This window comes from Drosophila nasuta, chromosome 2R (genome assembly GCF_023558535.2).
Source record: "Drosophila nasuta strain 15112-1781.00 chromosome 2R, ASM2355853v1, whole genome shotgun sequence".
In the NCBI taxonomy this organism is placed as follows: domain Eukaryota; kingdom Metazoa; phylum Arthropoda; class Insecta; order Diptera; family Drosophilidae; genus Drosophila; species Drosophila nasuta.
Window position 1 is genome coordinate 32,022,460 of NC_083456.1, and position 14,266 is coordinate 32,036,725.

General features: G+C 34.7%; 1 protein-coding gene across 8 annotated transcripts in view; it reads right to left on the bottom strand.

Moving 5' to 3' along the window:
• Nucleotides 1-247: 247 nt before the first annotated feature.
• Nucleotides 248-14,266, bottom strand: part of LOC132787406 (elongation of very long chain fatty acids protein AAEL008004) — a 44,744-nt gene continuing 30,725 nt past the window's right edge. For 6 of the 8 annotated variants that reach the window (XM_060794422.1, XM_060794419.1, XM_060794420.1 and 3 more), the window contains 9 exons: nt 11,549-11,715; nt 10,146-10,228; nt 7,198-7,305; nt 5,887-5,970; nt 4,864-4,920; nt 3,249-3,354; nt 3,039-3,175; nt 2,826-2,981; nt 248-2,155 (listed from right to left, as the gene is read on the bottom strand). In XM_060794422.1, coding sequence (XP_060650405.1) covers nt 1,790-2,155; nt 2,826-2,981; nt 3,039-3,175; nt 3,249-3,354; nt 4,864-4,920; nt 5,887-5,970; nt 7,198-7,305; nt 10,146-10,228; nt 11,549-11,606 — 1,155 coding nt within the window. In that variant the 5' untranslated portion in view covers nt 11,607-11,715 and the 3' untranslated portion in view covers nt 248-1,789. Of the gene's footprint in view, nt 2,156-2,825; nt 2,982-3,038; nt 3,176-3,248; nt 3,355-4,863; nt 4,921-5,886; nt 5,971-6,766; nt 6,848-7,197; nt 7,306-10,145; nt 10,229-11,548; nt 11,716-14,266 lie in introns of all 8 variants that reach the window. The other 2 variants (XM_060794427.1, XM_060794426.1) reach the window with 2 other exon arrangements.

Below are 14,266 nucleotides of genomic sequence, written 5' to 3' on the forward strand. Positions count from 1 at the left end.
CTGGAAGTGGGTTGAGCACATGTGTGTGTGTGTGTGAGTCAGCCAACAGCTGAGAAAGCTTTGTCATAGTAAAGAGAGGAAGAGAGTGAGAGAGTGCACGCTGCATTTTGGCGGGAATTAGATCAGAGTTTACATCTGTTGTGTGACGTCACAGCTCTGCAATAGAAATGCGCCATTTTAATGCAAACGTTGAATTTGAATTTCCAGTTGCAATTATTTGTTAATTGACCACCGATTAAAAAACGCCTTTTTACATAAGCGAACTTTGTGTTTGTTGTTTTTTTTTTGTTGTTTTTTAGTGTTTTATTGAAAAAATGCTCCACTCCATTTTCGCCTAATTTTCTACACATTATTTTTGTTTTTTGTATTTTTTTGTTTCTGTATATAATAATAATAATCATAATCGTAATAATAATAATAATAATTACAATTACATACATAGTGTTTACATACTGCTCCACGATCCACAAAAATGGCTACCACAACGCATACAAAATGTATTGCAATTGAATTACCTATGGAACCTAAATTGTGGGACTTAAAGTCTACTTTGTGGTTTCTGTTGTAATCGGGGATTTCTTTCGGGATTTCTTAGTTTCATTTTGTCAGCTTATAAATATTGTGTGGGTTTTTCTTTTCTTTCTCATTTCATTTCATTATATCTCATTTCATTTCATTTTGTTGTAACATTATGAAATAGCAAAATTTGCATATTTTATAATTAATTTGTATTTGTATTTTGCAGTTTAGCGGTATAATTTATTTGTAATAAATTAATGAAACATGTGGGTAGGTTTTTGTTTTTTGTTTGATTTTCATTTGTTTAAGAGTTTTGTTTGCTTGCTTTGCTTTACTTTATATTCGTGGTCGTTTATGATTGAAACGTCATTTCTTGCTTGACTTAAACAATTGTGACTGTTGTTGTAGTTGTTGTTGTTGCTGTGTTAAATTCCTCAACAATTATTGCGACTAATATTAAATTACATACAATTTATGACCATTTCTGTGGTTTTCCATTTACTTATGCTTTTTGTTTTTTTTTATGTTTATACATTTACAAAACTTTTGTGACTTATGCTGGAACCAACTAGTTGTGAATTTTTTGTTTTATGTATATTTTTTTGTTGTTTTGCCATTTATTATTTTATTATATACTGTATAAATTAAACTCTATGCTTAAATACATAGATTAATTCCTTGCTCACACACAATTAATTTTAATAAGCATTAGGCTCAATTAATAAATTGTTTTTATGCTTTTGTTTTTGTTGTTTTTTTTTGTGGTTTTTAAGTTGTTTTTTTTTGTGTTTTTGTTTTCTTTATCTATACAAAGCTTTGTACAACTAAAATAGTTAAAAAGAGAAAAAAGCAACAAAAAAAATGTATTTTTCATTAATTAATTAATGGTATGCAATGCAATGTGAACAGCAATGCACATACATACACACACACACACATACATTATCATAATTATTATTAAATATTTTCGTATCAATAACAATATATTTCTTCTCTTTGTGTGTGCATGTTTATGCTTGCTTCGTTGTGTGTATGTATGTGTGAATGCATGTGTATGTGTGTGGTGTAGTTGTAGTTGAAGGTGTGTGTGTGTGTGTGTGCTTATGACTCGTGTGGAACAAACAGTTTTTTGCTGCTCCTGGCGCTGCTTAGCTATGCCTGCTCCTCGATCCTCGATCCTCGATCATCGATCTTCTCTTCTTGATCTTTTCTCCTTTCTCCTCTCTCTGCTCTAAGCTCTGTGTTGGCGCCGACCCGCATTGCCCCGATATTATTTGGGTGTCTTTCGGTGTGTCAGCTCCTGTGCCACATCGTCGAGCAGCTTTGTGGCATAACCGTTGCCATTGCTGCCATTTCCATAGCCATTGAGCAGGATGCCATTCGTTTTGCTGTGCACCGCATTCCCGTTGGCCACATTCCCGTTGCCATTGGCCAGCTGCTTGTAGCCATTCTTGAGGCCATTCGCATGACCGTTGGCCAGCGTGCCATTGGCCTTGGCCTCTGTCGTTGTCGCTGTGGCAGCTGTGGGCGTGGCTGTTGCCACCGGTTGTGGCAGAAACAGATCGTCATGGGCATTGATGCTCTTGCAGTAGCCATTGGGTTTGGCATGTCCGTTCGCCAGCTGCGCGTTCTTCTTCTGCAAAAAAAAAGAGAGATTGTGTTACTAGGCGTATGCTTGTTGATCGCGCACATTGCGCATGCGACACGTTGGCTGCCCCACTAAAAGCCGAAAAGCGAACGCGAACGAACCGATTATGCAATCGCTTTGTCAGCATTTGTTTATTATTTTTACTTTTATTATTATTTCTGTTCATTTGTGTGTCTCTCTTTTGGCTCTTTCTGTTTTTTTTCTTCATTCAACTTTCACTTGTGTGAACCGCACTCAATGGATGCTGTGGGTCGCTTTTCGGTTGTCTGTTGTCTGTTGTCGACTCGCAACTCCAAGCACCGTAAGCGATCATTAAACGACGTCATTTGGCGTTTTTATGTCGTTGCTTGTTTTTTTTTTGGGTCTTTTATGCGGCAATCGGAATTCGGCACCCAGTTTCTCCCCCCTCCACTTCCCCTACAACCTACTTGACGAAATTTCGTTAATGAATTTAGACCACAGAGACAGAGACAACATGCAATAGGCGTTCGAGTCGATAAATGGACGCAGATGATATAAGAGTTGGCATTGCAACGCTTTCATTAACTCAATCCGGCATGAATGTGGCCCACAGCAACGTGGGAAGCGCTGACAATTATCAACATAATGGGGCGGACGTGAGAAGAAGATCAAGCTCATTTCCGTTTGGGAAACTCACCATGAGACGGTTTTTGTAGGCTGCCTTGTAGAACTCGTTGAACAGGAAGAAGAACATGACTGCATGCATTCCGATCCACCAGACGAAGGCCTTCGGGTAATTGCAATCGATGAAGAGCAATTGGAAGGCGTGCACCATGATCAGAATGAACTGGACCTGCAATCCCAAAAGATTAATAACTAAAGTGTTTGTCGTTTAACGTTTTCAACTTGCCATCTGCAGCGTTGTCAGGTACTTCTTCCACCAGAGATACTTCTGGTATTGTGGACCCATGGCCGAGAACATGTAGTAAGTGTACATCACAATGTGCACAAAGGTATTGAGCAGGCCAAAGAAGGTGCTGTGGCCACCTTTAAGAAGGAGAAGGGATTGAGAGAGAGTTAAGAGTGATTGATAATGATTTGTTACTCAAAGATTACTCACCTGGCGTGAACTTGACGCCGAACCACACGGACATGGGCATGCAGCCGTGATGAATGACATGGAGCGTAGTCACCTGACTTGTCTTCTTGCGCAGCACGAAGAACATCTTTAGAGGGAAAGGGAAACACAGAGAGAGAGAGAGAGAAAGAGAGAGTTAAAAAGTCAATTATTAAGTCCATACTTTTCGCTTTCTTTTTACGTAATTACTTAACTGATTTATTGAATCATAAATCAAAAAAATTTAATAAATATATACTATACATCAACTAAAACTTAACGATAAATCAATTGCCAAAATAATGTAATAAATATGTAAAAATATTTTAAAATATATAATCATAAATCAATTGCCCAAATAATGTAATTTATATGTAAAAATTGTTACACAAAAACTCAGCTCTGATCAGTAATTTATTAAATGATTTTAATTTCCATTCGAGCAAGTGACGTGAATGTAAATTGAAATCATTTCATAAATTCCTGAGCCGAATTTCTTAAATACATTATTTTTGGTTCAATCAAGGGACTCTAAATTAAATAAAAAATGTGAAATACTATATAAATATGTAAAGTTTAAAAACTGGAATTTCAATTCGAAACATTTCATAAATTATTAAACATTAGCGACCGATTTTTCAATGACCCCATAAAGTGACGCAAAGCTATGTTTCAAATTGGAAGAAATAATCATTAATTATATGACAAGTGTGAAAAAATGTGTAACTGAAATTTCAATTGAAAACAAATTTCAAAATGTCACTTTAACAAAAGGAATAATATATTAAGTATGTCAAATACAATACAAAAGAAAATAAGACCTTTCAAGCATGAATTTGAAGACTCTACAGTGCATTACATATGCTGTAATTTATATATCATAAAAACACAGGACAACTTGAGAATGTTAAATGTACATCAAAATAGAAAAAGTTTCTTAAACGCTGGGAAAGTCCCTTAGGAAAAAGAAAATATGTTAGCCATAAAAGACCTAGGATTTGAAGGCTAGTAAAGCATGAACTTGAAGACGACACAGTGCATCGAATTACCCTGAGACTATATAAATAAATCACCATATGGTGTAATTTATAAATTTCATAAAAACACAGGGCAAATAAGAGAAGATCCTAAAAATGTGACTTGAAAATTTTAAACACTTTAAAATGCCCTTAGAGATGTCAAATGTTCATGTATTGTATCACATATAGATAAAAATAGAAAAGGGGGGTTCCTCCAAACTTAGAAGGTCCCATAGAAATAAGAAAATTTGTTAGCTATATAAGACCTAGGAATTTACGAAATAGTTCAATAACAGAATTCACTCGAGTTGTTGTGGTCTATTCAAAGACTAATAAGAAAAGAAAATAATACAAAATATAAAATACATGTTCGATAAATGCAACTACATACATTAAATACTTGTATAAATTTAATTTAAAATCACACGAAAAATATAATAGTTTAAATCACTAAACTAATTGCAGTTAATTGTACACTTCTTGTATGCAATTATCGATAGTAATGATCGATAGTAATAACCGATAGTAATAATTGATAGTTATAATCGATAGTAAATATTCTAGGTTAATCGAACTGAATTTCAAACTTCGAAACTTACCGTATCCATGAACTCAGTGAACTTGGAGAAGTAATACCACCAGCACGCATGAACCATCTGACGAAGGAAGTAGATTGAGGCAGCAAAGGGAGGAAAGAGAGCAAAAATATCGATTAGTCAAGTTTTATTAATGATCAGCGATCAAGTTAAATTCATGCATACGAGTCTAAGCTACGTTCATGATCATAAACTTTGATTCATTTATCGACGTAGCGTAGACAAAGTTCGAGCAAACCGAACTTGCTCAATTCACACACACTCAGCGCGAAAGAGAGAGTGAGAAAGAGTCGGAGAGAGAGAGGGAGAAAAAGTAGATTCATTGTTAATGTTAAATCATAATCAAATTCACTTTCAATTCATTCAATTCAATTCATTCGGGGTTCATTCATGCATCACGCTAGATCAATTAAAGACTATAAGTAATTATATTAATTGTCAAAATGCATCAAAATTGTTTATATAGAGAGTGGAGAGTTCAGTAGAAGTAAAGGGGGTAAGAGTAAGGGGAATATCAAACATTCAATTAATTAATTAAAATTCGAGTTCAACTTGAAGTCCTGACCAAGAAAGTAATTAAATTGTATGTATATATATAAAGTAGATAAAGATATCAAGTGTAGAGGTTGAGGTAGGTCGGGGCCCAAGAAGAAGATATATATAGAACATAGATCCTAAGGTCTGTAAAAGAGAGCTGTGGAAAGGTCTCAAACGTTTAGTGACACATATTTGTGGATAGAAATTTGTTTGCTGACAGTTACATGCTTCAAATCGGGATTAGCATCAGTTAGTGCTATATACAAAGATATGGTTAATGCTTATGATAGATCACCGGGAATATTAAGTATATATATGTGGTATATAGTATTATTATTCTATTCTAATCCAGAACCAAGTTGTTCGGTACACGCACACACACCAAAGCAAATATTGGGGAAATATTGGGGGGATGCATTTATCGTAAGTATTATCAAATATATGGTTTATCGTTATCGTTATCGTTACCGTTGTGAGGTTAACACATACCCTTAACGTTCTAGGATTATTACTATAGTCAACTGGCTGACATCGGAAGCTATAATGTCCTGTTAGCCAACCGGAAACTCCTATCTGCAAATGTAGAGTGTTGAGAAACGTTGTTGTGTGTTCGTTGTTGGTTATCGATAGTTCGTTTGATAGTTGATCGATAGTTCAGTTTGTTGTTTGTAGTATTTTTGTAATGAATTTTGTGAGTTGTGGCGTTTGTTTTTGATTCGTTTTTTTTGGCGTCGTCTTCTTCTTCTGCGCTTCAGCTGTAAAAGATACACACACACACAAACACACACACAGATAGACACACACACACATACAGACAGACACACAGTGCTATTTACACATGTGCAGATTGATTTATTTATTTAAGGGATGTTAGTAGACAGCGTTTAAATAGTTAATAAACTAATAAGAAAATCAAAATTAAAAGGCAATAAATTCGATTAATAAAAGCAAAAATATATTGTTTTTTTCTTTTTAATCACCAGCTAGCATTTATATACAAGACAGTATATAGTATTGGTATTATCTAGTCTAAGCAAGTCGCAACCAGCTACACAATTGCTCGCCTCGTGTAGTACTTTTTTTTCAGATTGTGGAGCATAAAGCTAAATAAAAGTAAATTAAAGTATAGTTTATAATAATAGTTGAATGGAAGCATTGCTTGGTTATTTGGCTGAGCGAATAAAGCGAATAATTTAATCATTTCTAGCTGTAACTGAACAGAGAAAAAAAAAGGGCAGAGACTTCTTTTGATGCAAAATAATCTGTGGAGAGCACTTTCACTTCACTTCACTTTACTTTACTGACGATCGAAGGGCGGTTACTAGCATATTTATTTGATATAGAGTAGACTAGACTTTGTGGCACTTACTCTCCGGGATGTGGGACTATCGGTGTAGTCCACCGGCTGACAGCGGAAGCTGTATGCGCCCCACCAGCCGCCCATTAAACACTAAAAACGAAATCAGATTAATGCCAAAAAAAACAAAAACAAAACGAGCACAAAAAAAGAAAGACAGCAAGTAAGAAAGAAAGAGAGAAGATACGTAAAAAGTAAACATAAAATTAAAAGTGCACATTAAAAGCAGCAGCAGCGTTGACAGTGGCAGCTTAGTTGCAGGTTGCATGTTGCAGGTTGCCTGGTTGCAAGTTGTCTCCACTTCGATGTCGACGACGACGCCAGCGATGCGATGCGTTTGATAATTGTTGTTGATGGTTTGTTGTTGTGTGTCTCGTTGTTGTTGTTGATGGTTTGTTATGTGTGTTGTTGTTGTGTTTGTTGTGTGTACTTTGTGTACTTACCTCGTAGAAGAGCCACGCGCTAAATACAACCTGTGACGCATTGTAGACGACCAGCAAATTCTGTAGATGCAACGGCTTTCGATTCTCCATTAATCGCGGCCCAAGCACCTAAAAAAATAAAACGTACACAAATATTTATCATTAGCTACATTGCTAATTGTATTTTATAGCAACTGCAAATTGTCGAGTCAGCACGACAATTGAAATCGACTTGATTGATACAGATAATTCAGCAATTGAATAGCAAAGAATTTTGCAACTTTTTTAGAGTGTCTTTAAAATTGAATAGTTTCTTAATTTGGTTGACTGATATAAAGTTTGCATAAGAATAATCTTTGAAAGATTGTGTAGCTTTACATATAGTTATCAGCAAGTAAGAACTCTTTGCTATGAGCCAAGTATTATACATTAAAGTTGTAGGCAGCACAAAAAAATACGCATACGAACCGTTGACAACAAAAAATATCTTATACTTAAGTAAGCTGCATTTATGTTTAAAGATGTGAGATACTCGCTTCTCATTATGAATAAAAGCTAAGCAGTGTGGTATTAATTTTAAAATATACCAAATTAATATACCACACAAATACTAAAAATACATCCAAGGCTGTATTTAGTATATTGCTATAGTACTACATTGAAAATAGTAATTGAAAAAATATACCAAATTAATATACCACAAAAATACTAAAATTATACCGAAGGCTATATTTGGTATATAGATTTATAAATTCATTTGAACTTTTCAGCATCTGCATTCTTTGAATAAAAGCTTAAAAGTGTGGTATTAATTTCAAAATATACCAAATTAATATACCACAAAAATACTAAAAATATACCCAAGGCTGTATATGGTATATTACTATAGTACTACATTGAAAATAATAATTGAAAAATATACCAAATTAATATACCGCAAAAATACTAAAAATTAACTGGATAATACACTCATTTAATTTTAAAATATACCAAATAAATATACCGCAAATATACTAAAAATATACTGGATGTTATAATTGGTATATTGATATAATACTACATTGATAGTAAACCAAAATAATATACCTAGAAAATACAACAAAAATACTCAGAAGACTACATTCGGTATATTAACATACTACTATATTCAAAATATACCGTGTTGTCAGCCAAAGAAATAAAATAATACCATTCTTCGCTATGAGTAGCGAGTATAAAAATAAGAAAGCTCAAAATTGCTTTAAATTTAATTGCAATTTAACATTTCATTTTTGAAAATCTTAAAATTAAATAATCTTCCTAACAAAACTAAAATCTATTAACTGACATTTCAATTTTAATGAAAATCTGTCAACAATTAAACTGCAAAAGTGACTCTCAAAGTATTTTGTAATCAAAAGTAAATCAGCTGTCTAAAACATAAATATATGGTGTTAACTCTTATTCTTGTCGTTACAATCACATTCAGAAGTGGTTTTTCAGCTGTGTTAATCTAACTTTGTGCAGACCGAAAATGCAGTTATCTGTCTGTTAATCTGTCGCGTATTTTTTTTATTTGACTCACTGTTCAGAGTGGTTAACCACGTATATTTTTTGGTGTTTGCTATCAGAGCGAGTGCTGAGTGGGCTGGCCTAATATTAAAGCAGGCCTCATGATTAGAATGCCTGCATAAATGTGGGTGTGTGTGAATCATAAATAATGTAGTGTGTACTTGCTCAACACAATACACAACACAACACACCACACAACAAAAAAAAGAGTAAGCAGTCAGTCAGCTATCAAGTGATAACGCGGACGCGACGCGTCGCCCGATTTCCGCATGGGAATAGTACTTGAGATTATCTTAAAGATTGAGAGACTGACGGACGGACGGACGCAGCCATGTGACCCAAATCCCAGGTGTAAAAGTGTAAAAGTGAAGTGGATGCCATAAAAGAGCATAGAAGAGAACAGGTGGCTTTTTATACCTATTAGCCATAGGGTAAAAAAAACAGCATGAAGTATATTCAGTACATAGTATATACTGGCTTTTTACACCCATGAACCATAGGGTAAAAAAGTATGTAACAGAGAGAAGGAGACATCTCCGTCAGCATAAAGTATATTCAGTATATAGTATATACTAACTAAAGTATTTATGATTTCTAAGAGAAGTAGCTGCCAAACAGATAAAAATCTTAAAAGGTTAAAAAATAATTGTTGTTGCTTAGGTATATTTTGATATATGTTGAACTCTACGGTATATTTTGAATGTAATAGTATATCGATATACCAAATATACTTCTTAGTATACTTCGGTAATTTTGAGTATGCTCATTTGGAATATCTTAGTATTTTTCGCAATATTAATTTAGTATATTTTAACTTTTTAATTTGGTATATTTTAAAAATACTATTTCATACTTTTGGGTATACTCATCTGGCATATCTTAGTATTTTTTTGGATAACTAATTCGGTATATTTGAGTCTTTTTGGTATATTAATTTGGTATTATTAAGAATATTTCACAAATTTATAGTATATTAATTTGTGATATTTTAATATTTTTCGTGATATCAATTCGGCATATTTTAGTCCTTTCGGTATATTAATTCGGAACATTTTAACTTTTTAATTTGGAATATTTCATAAATAATAAAAATTTTTGTATATTAATTTGGCATATCTTAGTATTTTTTTGGCTGACTAATTCGGTATAATTGAGTCTTTTCGGTATATTAATTTGGTATATTTTCAGAGTAATATCGAGTAATATCGCTTCTATTCCAAATTGGTAACGTGTATCTCATATCTAGTAATATTCGGTATACTAATTCACTATATTTTGGCTATTTCGGTATATTAATTCGGTATATTTTTAAAATAAAACCTCACAGTTTTGTGTTTATTAAAAGTAAAGCTAAAAGGTATCTTTGAGCCGATCACACTCAACTATTGCTTTCTTCCCTGTTTATTTTTCAGACTTACCTTAACCAGGTAGACGTATGTGAGGCAGACAGCCAGTGTGGGGAAGGGTGACGACATCATGGGCCAGTCCTTTGTCCTTGAATCTGGCAAAGAAAATAAAGACACAGAAGGTTAAGGTTATTCAGAAACATGTAACTACCGACTAACAACTAATAGATAGATAAAAGACTTGAGTAAACGCTGTTATCATGTGAACAACATTAGCATTGCACATTGACCGTGATCTGTTGCACGTTCCCAGCAAAAACTAATGATAATGCTAATGATGATGATGATGATGATGGTAATGATAATGATAATGAGGCGTGAGCAGCGAGTGAGACGTGCAGTGAGAAAACTTACAGATACATTTTGTATCTTTTACTCGCTCAAAATTGATTGCTTCATTTGGCATTCAGTTCAGTTCGGTTTGGTTAAGTGATAAATTTAGCTGGGGCGTTTTTTTTGTTTTGTTTTTTTGTGGGTTTCTGCATAACTTATGCAAGCGCAACTTTTGGATTGCCAAACGCGGCGAAAAATCAATAATAATTATTAAATATAAGCAAACATTTCATCGAATAGATAACACAAAAAAAACAGAAAACAAAACGGAATTGATGAGCGCTAAGTTTTGATGAATGGATTACGCGAAAAACTTGCAAAGTTAAAACAAAAAAACATACGAAATGTTCGTTATTAATTAACGCGTTTGAAAAATGTGCCAAGTGAAATTGCGAAACGAGTTAATCGAAAACCAGACAAAAGGAAATCTACTTTGAGTGGCGAACAACTCAAGTTCAAGTTTTAGATTAGCGATTTATGGGACTTGAATTGTTTTTTAATTGAGTTGCTTAATCGTTTATGAGGTTCTTAAGTTTGTGGATTAGCATTGATTCCAAAAGGGAGATATCGCACTTGAGACTTTGATTAACTCATTTCCATAGAGACTAGCTGGCCAATAAGTCATCATTGCATGTGGCGCCCCTTAAACTGTCTGTGTATAGAAAAGTATCTGATGCCGCGTCGAATGTATCTCGAAGTCGTATCCATGTCATGTTGAAACATAAATTTAGCGCTCGCGCTTCAAATTGCTAAACATTTGTCAAACGCGGCTGTTGGCCCGTGTTTTTTCTGCTGTTTTCTGTTTTTTGTGGTATAATGTTTAGAGTCAACAAAGCAGCGACAACTGCGAATAGCGATAAAGGATCAGACTGAGACACGTTTCTGACATTGAAATAGAAACATTACAAAGAGAAGAAGATCTCGCTGCTCTCTTTAATTAGTGAGCTGGTGTCAAAAATTACTCAATCATTTGCTAAACCTTTAAACATTTCGCAGAGAGAGAGCGAGAGAGAACACAATCACATCAAGGTTACACAAATTAGCAGAGGCTATATACAAATCTATATAAAGTTGCTTCTTACCACTATGTGAGTCCATATATCTGTTTATGCTCTCGATGTATTTCATAATTAAGGCCATTTTGTTGCTGTGTGTGTGTGATGTGTGTGTATTTTTTTGGTGTGCTGCTTGTTTTGCGGCTTCTGTGTTGATTTCTGTTTAAGCGATTCGCTGCTAAAGTTGTTCAAAACTGCAAAGAGAAAGAAATTGAAATTAGTTAAATAACACAACAATAACGAAATTATTCTTAGTTATATAGTTTCATATATTGAACGCGGCAATAAACTAATCGAAATTGGGTTAATAAACTGACAAAGTTGCGAGTCAGCATTTCGGCGGCACATATTTTTACATCGTGTTGTTTATAAAATTTGATGTGAGCTCGTTGCTCGCTTCCAATTCCAATTCGAATTCCAATTCCAATTCGAGTTGCCGTTCTCTTTTTTTTTGTTTTTTTTTCGATAAGCGCAGACTTTGAGCTGCGGGCCAACAACAAAAAAAAAAAAAAGACAGAAGATATGATATGAACGGGGAATTGAGCGATAAGCCAGATAAGCAATGAATCGATATCAACACACACACACTTTGAAGCGAGGTGAGAAATGTAACATGCGGCGTATGAGTAATAAAACGAAGCAAATACTCGTAGGACAAATGGCAAGCGCAAAAGTTCAAGGACAGACAACTCAAACACATTCTGTTTTAAAAGTGCAATAGCCGCATCTGCTGACAGCTCTTTTCTCCCCTTTGTCTCCCTCTCTCTCACTCTCTGGAGATTGCAATTTGGAAATGTTGCCCAAAAAAAGCAGCCGCACTTTATTTAGCCAAGTTAGCTCAATTGGACGGGCCTCTGTATAAATAAATAAAATATCGTATGCATAGCAAGTGTTGACGTCATTTGCCACCCAACAAACAAACACTTGCTTCCACACATTACTCATACGCTCAGTAGTCTTTCGTTACTCATACGCCGCGTACTACTGTAAATATTTAATAACCACGCTCAAAAGGAATCTCGTGTCTAATTGCTTACATCACAGACAGCAGAGAGAGAAAGAGAGAGTCGGAGAGTGAGAGAGAGAGCGAGAGAGAGAGTGGGCAGAAAGAGGTCAAGCATGTCTGACATTGGCCAGCTACAGTTTCTTGGGGCCAGTGCAAATACACTGAGCGAAAAAGGCTGCTAAACATACTTTGTGTTGATTGAACATCTGCTCATTATGCATGCGCTGCATTCACTTTAATTCAATTGGCTGTTAATTGAATATTGATTTCAATGCTAAACAAATTTTATGCACTCGCATTTTCTTAGCGCTTTCTTCAGCTTCTTTTTTCTTTGTAATATTTTCCCAGCTACCTTTTTCTTAGCAATATATTCCTATATTCCTTCAACTTCTTTTCTCTTCGAGTACAGTAAAAATATTCCTATATTCTCTTCACTTTCCTTTCTTCGAGTGCAGCAAATATATTCCTATATTCTTTTCGTTTCTGTTTGCTTTGAGTGCACCAAAAATATTATCCTATATTCCTTCAGCTTCTTTTTTCTTTGAGTGCATCAAATATACTTGTACTATATATTCTTTCCGATTTATTTTCTTGGATATTCCTTCAGATTTTCTTTTGCATTGAGTGCAGCAAATATATTTAAATTCTTTGCACTGTCTTTTCTGTGAGTGCAGGAAATATGTTTCTATATTCCTTCATCTTCTTTTTTGTTTGTAACATTTTCCCATATTCTTTCATATTCATTTTGCTCTGTAGTTTTTTCCTATATTTGTTGCAGTTTCTTTTCTTTAAGTGCAATGAATTTATCCTATATTCCTATAGCTTCGTTTTTCTTTGTAACATTTTCCTATATTACTTCTTTTTTCTTTGAGTGCAGTAAAAATATTTATATATCATATTCCTTCAACTTTGAGTGCCTTCAAATCTATTCCTACATTCTTTCTACAGCTTTTTTCTTTGTAACATTCTCCTATATTTCTTGCACTTTCTTTTCTTTGAGTGCATCAAATATGTTTATATATTTTCAGCTTCTTTTTTCATTGCAATATTTTTCTATATTCCTTCAGCTTCTTTTTTCTTTGAGTGCATCAAATCTATTCCTATATTCCTTGAGCATATTTTTTCTCTGTAATTTTCTACTATACTCCTTGCACTTTTTTTCTTTGAGTGCATCAACTGTTGCTGCATTTAGATGCTGCTGCGTGTCCTGCAAACCTTGCTCCACTTGCAGCACAAATTAATTCAAAGTCACAAGCAACACAAACTTGGCTGTCAACAACAAGCAGCAGTAGACTGTGTTTTACTCTGGCCCGTTTTTTCCTGCCTTAGGTCGACACCTCAACAAGGGGGGAAGGGGAGGGGAAGGGGAGGCCCTTGGACTGAAGCTTTACCTTCGCGTCGCTGAAGAAGAGGCAAACAGCAATGCGATGCCAAACAACAACAACGAAGCAATAGCAAAAACAGAAGCAAAGCATCGACTTAAAGCCGTGCCAAATATTGCTATTTCATTGACCTGATTTCAACGTTCATTCGTTCGCTTTGTAGTTGGTTGTTGTTGTTGCCATTTGCTGAGCCCCGTTGTAAGCCCACACACACACACACACACACACATAGACAGAGAAGCGAAGCATGAAGCAACAATGTACAACATGAGCATGTAAATCGACACCCCAAAAGAAAAATAAAAAGACACCCCCCCGCCCGCTCTGTTGGCCAGGCCAACACTCGCGTCCATATCC